Here is a 15,260-nt window from a genome sequence, read left to right as displayed (position 1 = left end):
CGTAGGAACAGAACAGCCAGCCACACTGTGGTCGTAGAGGGCACAGCGTGGAACGGTCAATGGTTGAATTCAGAGAAGGTACTGTGCTTGAGCGACAGCAGGCTTTGTGGAGCAGTCTTCTCAGAAACATCGCCATGGACTTTTGAAGGTAGACAATGCTCAAACTGAGGCCAAAATGTAGACGGACTTGATTGTTTCAACTTACAGTTTGAGCCCTGTTTTAAATGAGTGCGATGCTAACCATGTCCTCTATCTGTGTGTCCAGGATGATGAGATCAACCAGCAGAGCCAGCTGGCGGAGAAGCTCAAGCAACAGATGTTGGACCAGGAGGAGGTGAGTTTGTCTGTTTCCCAAATGGCACCCTTTTCCCTATATAGTGCACTACTTTTAACCAGAGGCCTATTGGTTGAATCATGAAATGGATTCAAAACACGTTTGTATTTGTAGCTACTGGCGTCGTCTCGGCGCGACCACGATAACCTGCAGTCAGAGCTGAACCGCCTGCAGGCTGAGAACGAGGCTTCCAAGGATGAGGTGAAGGAGGTTCTACAGGCATTGGAGGAGCTGGCTGTTAACTATGACCAGAAGAGCCAGGAGGTCGAGGACAAGACCAAGGAGTTTGAGATGGTCAGCGATGATCTCAACCAGAAATCGGTGAGACAATGTCCCTCAGTGTCTCTGCTCATGAAGAGAGCTGTCTGTGTTCTATTCATTGTGATGCTTTTCTAGGACCTGCATGTCATTTTTTCCTGGTCGCTTCAATATATTCTTATAATATTTTAAATATATTACCAGTCAAACGTTTGGGCACACCTACTCATTAAAGTGTTTCTTTATTTTTACTATTTTCTACATTGTAGACATCAAAACTATGAAATAACACATATGGAATCATGTAGTAACCAATGATTCCTGAATTCCTTTTGACTGATACTGTATGTCAGTCATAGCCCTTTTTTGCCCCTAATATTTAGTAAATGTTCATGTTAAAATGTTTTTCTCTCTTTCCAGAGCGTCCTGACGTCCATTGACTCTGAGCTGCAGAAACTGAAGGACATGAGCAACCACCAGAAGAAGAGGGTCTCTGAGATGATGTCATCACTACTGAAAGACCTGGCAGAGTTTGGCATCGCCGTGGGCAGCACCGAGATCAAGGTAACATGACACATCACCACATGACACATGACACTCAATAAGATAGGTATTATTTTATAGGCAACTAAAGGAAATGTTTAATGTCATTTTAACAGAACAGCAGGATCAAATAATAATAATCACAGTGGTTGTAGAGGGTGCAACAGGTCAGCACCTCAGGAGTAAATGTCAGTTGGCTTTTCATAGCCGAGCATTCACAGTTAGAGACAGCAGGTGCGGTAGAGAGAGAGAGTCGAAAACAGCAGGTCCGGGACTAGGTAGCACGCCTGGTGAACAGGTCAGGGTTCCATAGCCGCAGGCAGAACAGTTGAAATAGGAGCAGCAGCACGACCAGGGGGCCTGGGGACAGCAAGGAGTCATCAGGCCAGTTGGGTAGTCCTGGGGCATGGTCCTAGGGCTCAGGTCCTCCGGAAGGCGAGGGAGAGATAGAGAATTAGAGGGAGAATACTTAAATTCACACAGGACACCAGATAAGACAGGAGAAATACTCCAGATATAACACTGACCCTAGCCCCCCGACACAAACTATTGCAACATAAATACTGGAGGCTGAGACAGGAGGGGTTGGGAGACACTGTGGCCCCGTCCAACGATACCCCCGGACAGGGCCAACCTGAATAAAATGATAACACTACTCTGACTCCCTTCTCTCTCTGTTTCTCATTCTCTCTCTCACCTCCCTCACCCCTAGCAACACGACGGCAGTGGTCTGATAGATGAGGACTTTACAGTGGCTCGTCTGTACATCAGTAAGATGAAGTCGGAGGTGAAGACCATGGTGAAACGCAGCAAACAGCTGGAGAGCACCCAGTCAGAGAGCAACAAGAAGATGGACGAGAACGACAAGGAGCTGGCTGCCTGTCAGCTAAGGATCCAACAGGTATTACCATATCGTTACATATAGAAAGTGTATTATGAAAGGATCTCTATGGGTATTAGCCCGCTTCTCTCATCATAGTTCTAGACCCACACACTCCACAACAGCCTCAATCTGCCACTATCAGGGTTGCGCTCAATTCCATTTCAATTCAGTCAATTCAGGAAGTAAACAAAGTCCAATTCTAATGCAATTTCCTTCCGGAATTGACTGAATTTAAATGGGATTGGCCATAACACTGGCCACCATACCATAATCACTCTCACCAACCTAATCTTCCACTGGTGTTTGGCTTGACAATGACAGTGGAGTAGGAAAAGCACAAACAGATCTGGGATCAGGCTCACTCTTTCCTGTTCCTCCCATGAACACAGTATTCAAACTGAGACCTGCTAAAGAATCACTTGCTATTTAATCCACATAAACCCCATGTGTTTGTGTAATTTAACATTCTCCACCCCCCCTCCATGCAGCACGAGGCTAAGATCAAGTCCCTGACAGAGTACCTTCAGAACGTGGAGCAGAAGAAGAGACAGCTGGAGGAGAACGTTGACTCTCTGAACGAAGAACTGGTCAAGATCAGTGCCCAGGGTACGACACACACACACACACACACACACATACACACACACACACTGCTACAGCTATTGCACACACAGCTACTCTCTATGCACTGATAACACATAATGGAACACATTGCATATAAACATCTCTGAAACAGATTTAAGGCCTACAGTGCCACCTAGTGACAAATGTTTCCCTTTTGCAGAGAAAGTCACCGCCATGGAGAAGGAGAGCGAGATCCAATCAGCCAATGAAGTCAAGGTATGGTATCTTCTCCATACCATTTCAGATCAGTGGTGTGACCCAAACAGTGCACTACTTTTGACCTAGCGGACTAAACTCCACTCCATGGAAGTTTCCTGATGAATTTCACCAACGGCGTGGGACCGAGACCAGGCTTCATAAAATATTGACCTTCGGCGAATTGAGTAGTCGGAGCTAGATTCCACAGAACCTGGTCTCGGCTCCACACCGCTGGTGGAGGTCATCGTAAACTTCCCTCACCGTGGAGTGTAGTTTAGTCTGCTACTTTTGACCAGGCTCTGGTTAAAAGTAGTGCACTATATAGGGAATAAGGCACTAGTTGGGACGCAGCCCAGAAGTCATGATATATTTCAGATGATACAGTTGATTGGTGACCTCTTGGTACGACGAGTCCAGACTTGTCCACTTGTCCGACTGCCTACTATGATGATATGTTAGGGATGTTGATTGGTGTCCCTTGACCTCTGTGTGTCATCCCCAGGAGGCTGTAGAGAAGCAGATCGCTGGTCACCGTGAGGCCCATCAGAAACAGATCAGCAGCCTCAGAGATGAGCTGGACAAGAAGGCGCACCACATCACTGAATTGCAGGAGTAAGAGACTAAACACCCCCCCCCGTGTACACATTGTCCACCGTTTACTGTGGTTATGTCCCATTTGGGAGGCAACTACAATGTCTCCGGTCTCCAGTGTTAGGGTGTTCTATTGTGTTGTTGTGTTACACCGGGGCCAACCTTCCTGCCATTCAGGACCTCTATACCAGGCGGTGTCAGAGGAAGGCCCTAAAAATTGTCAAAGACTCCAGCGACCCAAATCATAGACTGCTCTCCAAAAGGCTTCTTAATTAACAGCTTCTACCCCCAAGCCATAAGACTGCTCAACATTTAATCAAATGGCCACCCAGACTATTTGTATTGACTCCCTTTTTACACTGCTGCTACTCACTGTTTATTATCTATGTATAGTCACTTTACCCCTACCTACGTGTACATATGACATCAATTACCTCGACTAACCCGTACACCCGCACATTGACTCGGTACCGGTACCCCCTGTATATAGACTCGTTATTCTTATTTTATTGTGTAACTTTTTTAACTTGAGTTTATTTACCAAATATTTTCTTACTCTGCATTGTTGGTTAAGGGTTTCTAAGTAAGCATTTCACATTAAGGTTGTACACCTGTTGTATTCGGCGCATGTGACAAATCCGATTTTGATTTGTTCCAGTCTCAACCAGAAGATCATGCTGGAACAGGAGCGTCTCAGGGTGGAACACGAGAAACTCAAGTCTACCGACCAGGAGAAGAGCCGCAAACTTCACGAGCTAACGTACGATACATACACGTACTGACAGTGGGCATGTTCAGAGTACGAGGTCGCTAATCACCGTGTGGCATATACACAATGATTTGTTCACTAGTGCCCACGTGACATGCTCATTATAGAAGCTATCACTTCTGTTTAGCTTAGATGAGCACTACACTTGTCCAGTGTTACTGCAGTCAAGCTGTGGCTCATGCGTCCGTTTGTTGTGCTGTGCAGGGTGATGCAGGACAGGAGAGAGCAGGCCAGACAGGACCTGAAGGGATTGGAGGAGACCGTGGTGAGTAGACTACAGATAACAGCTCTTCGGGCTTTCCCCTTAAAGGGCAGTTGAAAGGTACATTTTAATTGAACTTTATAGTTAAACTTATTTCTTGTCATGAATCTTTATGCCTTTCTATGAATAATAATTGCCTTCCCCTTTAACCTTTAACCTCTCTAACACTTCCCCTACTCCGCCAGGCCAAGGAGCTCCAGACCCTGCACAACCTGAGGAAGCTGTTTGTCCAGGACCTGGCTACCAGAGTGAAGAGGAGTGCTGAGATGGACTCGGATGACACGGGAGGCAGCGCAGCTCAGAAACAGAAGATCTCCTTTCTGGAGAACAACCTGGAGCAGCTTACCAAGGTTCACAAACAGGTCTGTTCTCAACTATGAAACCAACAAATAGACCCAAACGCACTGAAATCAGACCAGCTCTAGTGCTTTTGGAGATGGCTAACTTGTCGAACCTCTCTTTCTCTCTCCCTCTCAGCTGGTACGTGATAATGCAGACCTGCGCTGTGAGCTTCCTAAACTGGAGAAGCGTCTGCGCGCTACGGCCGAGCGGGTCAAGGCCCTGGAGTCGGCGCTGAAGGAGGCCAAAGAGAACTCCGCACGCGACCGCAAACGCTACCAGCAAGAGGTGGACCGCATCAAAGATGCCGTCAGGGCTAAGAACATGGCCAGGAGGGGCCACTCCGCTCAGATCGGTGAGGAGAGAGGGAAGATACACACACACACACACACACACACGGCATGCTGTAATCCTGGTGGTTAATGTATGGTTGGATATTCAGTATATTAATGGATGCCATTCCTAAACCGAGTTCCTCTCGCATATATTTTTATGTACTGCTTTTATATTGACTGCCTTGTGTATGACTTATGGTTTTCTTGTTTTTGAGCTCATACAAAACACATTGCAATATATGTATTCCAACACCTACAAATGGCTGAATAAACTTGATCCTGGAACACAAACGTTATTCAGTACATAAATGCATGCCGTTCCTGAACTGTGGTGGTCCTCTGCCCCCCCCCCCTCCGCAGCCAAACCCATTCGTCCTGGCCAGCCTCCAGTGGCGTCCCCCACCCACCCCAACGTGAACCGCGGCGGAGGGGGTTTCTACCAGAACAGCCAGGCCGTGGCCATCAGGGGGGGAGGAGGCGTGAAGCCAGACAAGAAGTGAGTGACTACTGCCTCAATGGGAAAAATATACCGTAGAATATGATGAGAAACACACGTTTGATCCTCGATCCATAACTCCCAACATGGGGATCATTTCGACTTCTCCCATATATCTGAAAGAGTTGATGCAGTGTAGTAATGCGCGGCTCAGTTGGTAGACCATGGTGCTTGCAATCAATGCCAGGATCGTGGGTTTGTGTCCCACTGCTGCCGCCCATACAAAAATGTATGCAAGCACTACTGTAAGTTGCTTTGGATAAAAGTGTATTTTATATGGCATATATAAGCAGTGGACAGTTTATTAGGTACACCATCTAGTACCGGGCCCCCCCCCCCCTTTGCCTCCAGAACATCCTGGATTATTCGGGGTGTGGAACCGTTTCTGAATTGGTGTCAAGGGACCTAACGTGTGCCAGGAAAACATTCCCCACAACATTACACAACCCCCACCAGCCTGTACCGTTGACACCAGGCAGGGTGGGTCCATGGAGTCATGCAGCTTATGGCAAATCCTGACTCTTCCATCAGCATGACGTAACAGGAACTGGGATTCGTCGGACCAGGCAATGTTTTTCCACTCCTCAATTGTCCAGTGTTGGTGATCACGTGCCCACTGGAAGCCAGTGTGGTCGTCTGCTGCAGTAGCCCATCCAACGAGTTGTGCGTTCCGAAAGATGCCGTTCTGCACACCACTTTTGTACCGCGCGGTTATTTGCCTGTTTGTGGCCCGCCTGTTAGCTTGCACGATTCTTGCCATTCTCCTTCGACCTCTCATCAACAAGCTGTTTTCGCCTAAAAGACTGCGGCCGACTGGATGTTTGTTTGATTGTTTGTTACACCATTTTGGTAAACCCTAGACACTGTCGTGCGTGAAAAGCCCAGGAGGCCGGACGTTTCTGAGATATTGGAACCGCGCCCCTGGCACCGATGATCATACCACACTCAAAGTAGCTCAGGTCACACGTTTTGCTCATTCGAACGTTCAATTGAACAGTAAGTGAATGCCTGTCTTTCTTCTTTATATAGCAAGCCACAGCCACATAACTCACTTTATAGGAGCAAACCATTTTTTAAAGAACGGGGTGGTGTACCTAATAAACTGGCAACTGAGTGTATATATTATAGTGAATGCAGTGTAGTAATTCTGATGACCCCCTCCATACCACATAGGTCAGATGGCTAGAGTTAGAGACCGGATCTGATACACAGGTGAGACGGACAGGTACCTCTATGGCTGGAGGAGGCAGGGATGATGCCCATAACACGCTTAGTATGAATGGGCCTGTTTGAGAGGCAGCTAACCACGGGGTTTGGGAGTTTTTAATGGGTCAATTTTCTACTATAATTGACCTGTGTTAACAGATTCGAAATAGTAGAGCTCTGAAGAAAACTGCTGTGTGGTTGAATGGCCTTGACTTTTCTGGTGGCTAGCATGGATCCTCTGATATGAGTCATGTTTGTTTTTTGCTAACCCCTGCTAATGTTTTCTAAAATCTTATTACCACATGTACATCTAACATGCCAGATTATTTCTCTCTTGGGAGATGCCAGTAACACTTTGTGTTAGTAGATGTCACCCATGTCTGGTAAGACTAACAGATAGGTGTCTCTCTTCCTCTCCCTACCTTCCCTCTCTCTCTCTACTCCCTACCTCCTCTCTTCCTCTCCTCCCTACCTCCTCTCTTCCTCTCCTCCCAACTTCCCTCTTTTCCTCTCTTCCCCAACTTCCCTCTATTCTCTCTTCCCAACTTCCCTCTATTCCTCTCTTCCCCAACTTCCTCTCTTCCAACTTCCCTCTATTCCTTTCTTCCCCAACTTCCTCTTTTCCTCTTTCGCCAACTTCCTCTCTTCCTCTTTCCCAACTCCTCTATTCCTCTTTCCCAACTTTCCCTCTATTCCTCTCTTCCCCAACTTCCCTCTTTTCCTCAACTTTCCTCTCTTCCCCAACGTCCCTCTATTCCTTTCTTCCCCAACTTCCCTCTATTCCTTTCCTCCCCAACTTCCCTCCATTCCATTCCTTTCCTCCCCACCTCCCCTCTATTCCTTTCCTCCCCACCTCCCCTCTCTCTCTCTCTCTTCCTCTCCTCCTCTCACATCTGAAGCATTTGAAGACGGGAGGGGACATGACCACAGAAGATGCAGATGGATATCACCCTGGCAACCTGGCAACAGCCATTGGCTTCCTGCAGGCTATATATTAGAGAGAGGGAGGAGTTTTAATATAAATATATATATATATTCCTGCCCTGTACAGATCCACCTACCTTCATGTTTCTTCTCTCCGGAACAAACAACAACAGCGAAATGAATTTAATATACCAAACAAAACACACAACAAGACACCCACCAACTGCAGAGTACAGTCTTGGTGCAATGAGCTACATTTGACTTGAATGTGTAGCTTTGTTTTTCGTAGCACAGTTTGTTGTCATCCTCGATGTCTTAAGGGTTTAGTTTGCACTGTGCCAATGTGAATGTACGCTAAGCGGGATTTCAAAAGAGACGAGGGGGGAAAAAAGAAAAGGCGACTGAAACAAAGTAAGAAGAAATGTTGATCCTTGATACCGCAAACATTCTTAGGCTAATCTCTTGTACAGTACATGATTATTATACTGGTTGTACCACACTTCTTTCTATCAATAGATTTTTACAAGCTTCTTAAGAGGTTTGAACCGAAATAGATGGCATTTTTGAGCACTACTGTCCTGTTGTACATATGTAATATGGCACCGCACATGCTTCCTTAAGAGGTGTTTGGCTTTGAAATGCCAAGAAGTGCGATTCCAGTTTAGATTTATTTAATTACAGAGTACCTGTGGTGACCATTGTTTTTATTGTAAGGAAAACAAAGCGACACATACTGGTGCGGTGACGACATTAAACAGATGTGAGAAGGAAAGAGGTGTCTGATCCAGGAGCAAGCTTTCATGCCTGTGTCCCAAATGTCTTTTACTTCTTCCAACGGTTTTAAATGCAGTGTCACTGCTCGGATGTTATTTATCTATCTGGACATTGGAGCACATAGATGGCGCACACACGCGCGCTTGTCCTCGCGAGCTAGGTCCTCTCATCCACTTCACCATCGTTGTCCTGACCTCTAAACAAACCATTGGCTGGTGGTTGTTTTAACATTTTATTTGTGAATTAACTGTTTCTAGCACTTTTATCAATGGGCTCCTTTCAGTGCCCCCACCCCCCACCACCAGTAATGTCAAGACGAGTGGACTAAATACATTTAGGGGAGCCTCTGTTTAAATGTATATTGGGCATCGATATAAGGCAGGCTCTGACTTTTCCAAAATCACCCTCTTTTCATTAAGTCATGTCAAGTATGTCTCACTGTTCTCTAGCTTGACAAGCATATCTGATCTGTATTGGTTTGGAATGTTGGATGGCAGTGTTTGATTGGCTCGCTCTTGCCACTGATCAGCCAGTTAGATGAGCAGGGGGCCTTTGGCCAGGAAGGGGATTGGTCGCCGTTCAGTCTGCTGGTAAACTAGTCTGGGCACAGCCCTATGGGCCCTGGTCAAAACGACATAGTGAATACAGTGCCGTTTCAGACACAGCCTATCCGAAAGCAGTGCATCTTGGAAAGGGGTTTATTAATGATCAAAGTTGTAATCAGGAGCCAAGGACTTTATACATTTTACACATTTTACACTACTTGTCTTCTTGCGTTTAGTTGTTTTCTTTCCGAATCCCCTTCAATTCTTTTTCCTATGTGAGAGTAAAATGTCTCTCCAACCCTTGTTTTTATGTCATTTTGTGTCAATTCTGAAGCATTTGCTGTTGCTGTGATTGTAGGCCAGCATGAAACAAAAACACCGACATCTTGTGAGTACAATATTATATATCAATGATATACTGTTACGTGTGACCAGGGTTGAGTCTTTTTAATAGTCTGCAGCCACAGCAAGGTGTTGGTGTTTTATGTTATGAACTTTTGTTGTTTTGGAAGGATTTGACATAAAATTGAGAGATAAGATAGCACTTCAGAATTCTTCTTCCCGACACTCCTGCGCTTAATGTAAAGTTTAAAACTTAAACTGGGTTAGAAAACACTCCAACTTATGGTAACGTATGGGGGTGTAAACCATCATTTTCTGCTATTAGAGGCTAGTTTGGGAGAGGTAGGTAGCCTATACCTTTGACAGGACCGTGTCTGTCAAGTTTTCATCTTTGTAACCTTTAGAACTGTAAACTCTTTGCAACATGGTCTTCAAAGTGCATAGTCCCCTATCCTTACCTGCCAGGGTTCCACTGTACTCCATCAATTGAATGGATATGAAATGGGAAAGTACAGAAAAAAGAACAACAGCCATTTGTCCATGATGTTTACCAAATTCATTTGTTTGCATTGATTGTAAAGAAAAGCGTAGCCACTTTATTACTGTGTAATAGTCACTTACATTTCTAATGGACAGATAAGGATTCCATCAATGGAAAAAGGTACTGGATCATTCCCAGGGCCGCGTCCCAAATGGCACCCTATTCCTTATGTGGTGCACTACTTTTGACTGCACGGGGAAATAGGGTGCCATTTGGGACGGAACCATAGAGACCTGGGGAGGAGGTGGTGGGTTTGTTCAAAGTTGAATGATATCACCATTTGGGGTTGACTGCATGATGTAAATGTATGTGTGATTAAATAATTTTGAGGAAAAAAACCTACCTGGTGTCCGTCTAATTCAGTGCTTGACTCATTCAGGCTTTCTTATGGAGTGCAAGGCAAGTTCTAGGATGATATTTCAGGGTGGGCAGACAGAAATTTGTTGGCTATATCTGAGCTAATAGGACTCAAGCGTTTGACATGACTCGAGCGTAATCATTTGGGTTGGCAACAATAATGTTTGGGAGGGAAATGCCCTGCACTCCCACTAGAGACCCTGTGGACGTGATCTAGATTCTATTGTGTCTGATATTGAAAATGCTAAAAGTAACATGACGTTGCCAATTTTGCTTTAGACCATCTTTGTTATATTGTTCATACCACTGAGAATTTCAGTTGTAATGGGGTGTAACCTTGATAGATAGATAGATACAGTGTCAAAATGCATTATTGCATGTGACAATGAAAAGAATCTGGCAATAAATATTGAGATCTGATATACTGTGTGAGCAGTAGTGCATACAGTAGCTTTATGAGTGCTGTAGCCATACTTGACATTACTTCAGTGGCCACCAACCTGGTTTCAGAGCATTTCATATTATTCTGTACACCCATTTAGTATGATATGTTATGTTTCGTACGGTATGTCATAATTTGTTGATGTCCATCACTCGTTTTGTATTATATGTAAGGAATGTGCAAAGCTTACAATGTATTACGAATTTGCAAAATGTACAATGTGTTGCGAATGTTCAAAACGTACGATATGTTACGAATTCTAGCTAGCTGGCTAACGTTAGCTAGGCTAGAGGTTAGGGTTACGTTTAGTGTTAGGGAAGGGCTAGCTACAAGGTTTAGGGAAAGGGTTAGCTAACATGCTAAGTAGTTACAAAGTAGCTAAAGCGTAGTAAGTAGTTGAAAAGTTGCTAATGATCTAAAATTGTAAAGTTGTCTGTTGCCAAAGTTAGTTACTTTAAGGAGCATTTCTCTCTCTGTGGGTCTAACCCCAAGAAGTTCTGGAAAACGGTTAAAGACCTGGAGAATAAACCCTCCTCCTCACAGCTGCCCATGTTTCTTAATGTTGATGATGTGGTTGTTACTGACAAGGAGCACATGGCTGAGCTCTTTAATCACTACTTCATTAAGTCAGGATTCCTATTTGACTCAGCCATGCCTCCTTGCCCGTCCAACATTTCCTCATCTCCCACCCCATCTAATGCAACTATCCCCAATGCTCCTCCCTCTTTTTCTCCTGTCCCGCTACAAAGTTTCTCCCTGCAGGTGGTCATGGAGTCTGAGGTGCTAAAAGAGCTCCTTAAATTTGACCACAAAAAAACATCTGGGTCAGAAGGTTTAGACTCTTCTTTTAAGGTTGCTGCCCCTATCATCGCCAAGCCTATCTCCAACCTTTTTAACCTGTCTCTCCTTTCTGGGGAGGTTCCCATTGCTTGGAAGGCAGCCACAGTTCGTCCTTTTATTTAAAGGGGAGATCAAGCTGATCCTAACTGTTATTGGCCTATTTCTATTTTGCCCTATTTATCAAAAGTCATGGAAAAACATGTCAATAATCAACTGGCTGGCTTTCTTGATGTCTATAGTATTCTCTCGGGTATGCAATCTGGTTTCCAGCTCAGGTTATGAATGTGTCACTGCAACCTTAAAGATCCTCACTGATGTCACCATTGCCCTTAATTCTAAGCAATATTGTGCTGCTATTTTTATTGACTTGGCCAAAGCTTTTGATACGGTTGACCATTCCATTCTTGTGGGCCGGCCAAGGAGTATTGGTGTCTCTGAGGGGTCTTTGGCGTGGTTTGCTAACTACCTCTCTGAGTGCAGTGTATAAAGTCAGAAAATCTGCTGTCTCAGCCACTGCCTGTCACCAAGGGAGTACCCCAAGGCTCGATCCTAGGCCCCACACTCTTCTCAATTTACATCAACAACATAGCTCAGGCAGTAGGYAGCTCTCTRATCCATTTATATGCAGATGARACAGTCTTATACTCAGCTGGCCCCTCCCRGGATMTTGTGTTAAATGCTCRACAACAAAGCTTTCTTAGTGTCKAACAAGCTTTCTCTYCCCTTAACCTTGTTCTGAACACCTCCAAAACAAAGGTCATGTGGTTTGGTAAGAAGAATGCCCCTTTTCCCACAGGTGTTATTACTACCTCTGAGGGTTTAGAGCTTGAGGTAGTCACCTCATCCAAGTACTTGGGAGTATGGCTAGACTGTGCACTGTCCTTCTCTCAGCACATATCAAAGCTGCAGGCTAAAGTTAAATCTAGACTTGGTTTCCTCTATCGTATTCGCTCCTCTTTCACTCACCCCAGCTGCCAAACTAACCCTGATTCAGAAGACCATCCTACCCATGCTAGATTACGGAGACATCATTTATAGATCGGCAGGTAAGGGTGCTCTCGAGCGGCTAGAAGTTCTTTACCATTCGGCCATCAGATTTGCCACCAATGCTCCTTATAGGACACATCACTGCACTCTATACTGCTCTGTAAACTGGTCATCTCTGTATACCTGTCGCAAGACCCACTGGTTGATGCTTATTTATAAAAACCCTCTTAGACCTCACTCCCCCCTCTCTGAGATATCTACTGCAGCCTCATCCTCCACACACAACACCCGTTCTGCCAGTCACATTCTGTTAAAGGTCCCCAAAGCACACACATCTCCGGGTCGCTCGTCTTTTTAGTTCGCTGCAGCTAGCGACTGGAACGAGCTGCAAACAAACACTCAGACTGGACAGTTTAATCTCAATCTCTTCCTTCAAAGACTCAATCATGGACACTTTTACTGACAGTTGTGGCTGCTTAGTGTAATGTATTGTTGTCTCTACCTTTTTGACATTTGTGTTGTTGACTCTGCTCAATAATGTTTGTACCATGTTTTGTGCTGCTACCGTGTTGTTATGTTGTGTTGCTACCATGCTGTGTTGTCATGTGTTGCTGCCTTGCTATGTTGTTTTAGGTCTCTTTATGTAGTGTTGTGTTGTCTCGTTGTGTTTTGTCCTATATTTATATTTTATTTATTATTATTTTTTAATCCCAGGCCCCTGTCCCCGCAGGAGGCCTTTTGGAAGGCAATCATTGTAAATAAGAATTTGTTCTTAACTGACTTGCCTAGTTAAATAAAGGTTAAATAAAATAAAAAATGGGATTCAAACTCACAACCTTTCGGCTAGACGCCGAGCCACCTTACTTTTGTTTTTGCTTTAAGTAACCATCTGTCTTACATAACCATACCAAAGGTAACATATACTAATTTGAGTGTCCCGGATTTAAATTGACTATGTTAGGTCTACTATGTTACGTCTAGTCTATGAGACCAGGCTGCGACCACAGGTGTTTGGAGACGTTTTCCCTTCCGCCACTAGGTGGCGGCAGTACCCCATCACTGCTCTCTCCCTCAAAAAAGGTTGCGGGCTGTTGAGTGGTAGCGAAGTTTGCAGGCAGGCAAAAGCGGGAGCGAGCACCAACGGGAACGTCAGGGAAAAGTGGAAACGAGGTGGAGAAAATGTGTGTAGTGCTGCTACCTTCCTTCTAGTGGTGTGACTTCAGTGTTGGGTTGACGGGGAAGTGAAGGGGAAAACACAGACGAAAAGTTTATGGAATTAACGTTATACCCTCATCACAAGTGCTTAGTTTTACAAAACAAGGATTATCACCGCCAGAAGAAAAGGTATGTCAAGTCTGATTTATTGTATCTTTTCCCAGGAGATTGAAAAACGTCTTATTTAGCAACCATAGTTAACGTTAGTGGGTCTTTCCACAAATGTATTTGTTTTCAGCTAACAAAATTACCCAATTTTCTGGAATTAGAATCAACCTGTTTAGACTCGCCGTTTCACGGCACAAGACACTGTTTGTTAGATTGTCGACAAGTAAAATGACTGGTTAGGTGAGAGCTTGGAAACATTGACCATGTACCTAGGAGGTAAACACAAACCAGGTAGTGTTGCTTATTTCGTGCCCTGGAATGTGAAAATGAGAATGTTAAGACTCGTTTCCCCTTACACCACCTAGCTAGCTGTAGTTACCTATGGAGAAAGGCAGCCTGGTCTCAGAGCAAAACCTATTATATTTGACAAAAATCAGTGTCACCTCATTGTTACTTTTGTCAGGTTACATTACATTGACTACACGTTACATAAATGTAAATCCGAGACACTCAAATAACACGTCACATAAATGCGAAACACTCAAATAAGTTTGTTTGGTATGGACAGTAGGTTGCTTATTAAGGCAAAAATGAAAGGAGGGTGGTTGGTTGGGGGTAAACCTCAAAGGTCTAGCAAACCAAAGGTTACGTGTTTGAATCTCATCACAGACATTTTTAGCTAATTAGGAACTTAGGACGTTAGGTTAAAGGGTTAAGGTTAGTTTCTAACGTATTATATCATACTAAAGCAGTCAAACATAATATATCATGCTAAACGGGGCAAATGCTATCCAGACATAGGATACTATGTCATACAACGTGTATTTATATTGTACGACCACTATTACATTGGTAGGTCAGTGTAACGCTAACGTAAAGTAACATATATTAAATGATGTGACATGGATTTAGTCAAATATATTACGTTTTGCTCTGAGACTAGGTTGAGAGAGGAGAGGCAGAAATATTCCAGGAAGCTATGCATTGGCACCGACCTTCATTCTGTTACCTAACTTTGCATTTGCAGGGTGATTGTGTTTTTATAAAATGTTCTGTGGAAGTTGTTTGAAGTAGTCCTTGTAAAAAAAAAAAAAAAAAGTTGTTTAACTTTGCAATCATAGTTTTTTTGTTTGACATTTTAAAGTGAAAAATCTGAGTCTCAGCATCAATCTGTTTCTGTGGAATTGCCCTGATTACAGCATAACCTCATCCCCAGCCTCAATTGCTAGAGAGTGGGCTGGCCTGGGACAAGATTAGTTACAGCATTGCAATAGCATCACGATGCCCTCTGTGTATTTTAGTCCAGGATCTGTGTCTTCTCTTGAAAGTTTCCTCAATAATCCCGGT

At 44.3% G+C, this 15,260-nt stretch overlaps 2 protein-coding genes across 7 annotated transcripts in view; both read left to right on the top strand.

Moving 5' to 3' along the window:
• Window positions 1-10,306, top strand: part of LOC111979260 (kinesin-1 heavy chain) — a 31,883-nt gene extending 21,577 nt beyond the window's left edge. For 2 of the 3 annotated variants that reach the window (XM_024009673.2, XM_070448760.1), the window contains exons 12-25: window positions 266-334; window positions 449-655; window positions 1,013-1,156; window positions 1,848-2,036; window positions 2,507-2,624; window positions 2,803-2,858; window positions 3,343-3,452; window positions 4,090-4,191; window positions 4,405-4,465; window positions 4,648-4,824; window positions 4,940-5,156; window positions 5,497-5,632; window positions 6,806-6,844; window positions 7,738-10,306. In XM_024009673.2, the coding sequence (XP_023865441.1) occupies window positions 266-334; window positions 449-655; window positions 1,013-1,156; window positions 1,848-2,036; window positions 2,507-2,624; window positions 2,803-2,858; window positions 3,343-3,452; window positions 4,090-4,191; window positions 4,405-4,465; window positions 4,648-4,824; window positions 4,940-5,156; window positions 5,497-5,632; window positions 6,806-6,818 (1,599 nt within the window). In that variant the 3' untranslated portion in view covers window positions 6,819-6,844; window positions 7,738-10,306. The remainder of the gene's footprint in view (window positions 1-265; window positions 335-448; window positions 656-1,012; window positions 1,157-1,847; window positions 2,037-2,506; window positions 2,625-2,802; window positions 2,859-3,342; window positions 3,453-4,089; window positions 4,192-4,404; window positions 4,466-4,647; window positions 4,825-4,939; window positions 5,157-5,496; window positions 5,633-6,805; window positions 6,845-7,737) is intronic. The other variant, XM_024009674.2, reaches the window with a different exon arrangement.
• A 3,404-nt stretch (window positions 10,307-13,710) lies between these two features.
• LOC111979553 (rho GTPase-activating protein 12) overlaps window positions 13,711-15,260 on the top strand; it is a 128,322-nt gene continuing 126,772 nt past the window's right edge. For all 4 annotated transcript variants that reach the window (XM_024010154.2, XM_024010153.2, XM_024010151.2 and 1 more), the window contains exon 1: window positions 13,711-13,934. The gene's annotated coding sequence lies outside the window, so the exon portion shown is untranslated. The remainder of the gene's footprint in view (window positions 13,935-15,260) is intronic.

The sequence above is a fragment of the Salvelinus sp. IW2-2015 genome, linkage group LG19, assembly GCF_002910315.2.
Source record: "Salvelinus sp. IW2-2015 linkage group LG19, ASM291031v2, whole genome shotgun sequence".
Taxonomy (NCBI): domain Eukaryota; kingdom Metazoa; phylum Chordata; class Actinopteri; order Salmoniformes; family Salmonidae; genus Salvelinus; species Salvelinus sp. IW2-2015.
This window is presented reverse-complemented; position numbering and strand designations above follow the sequence as displayed.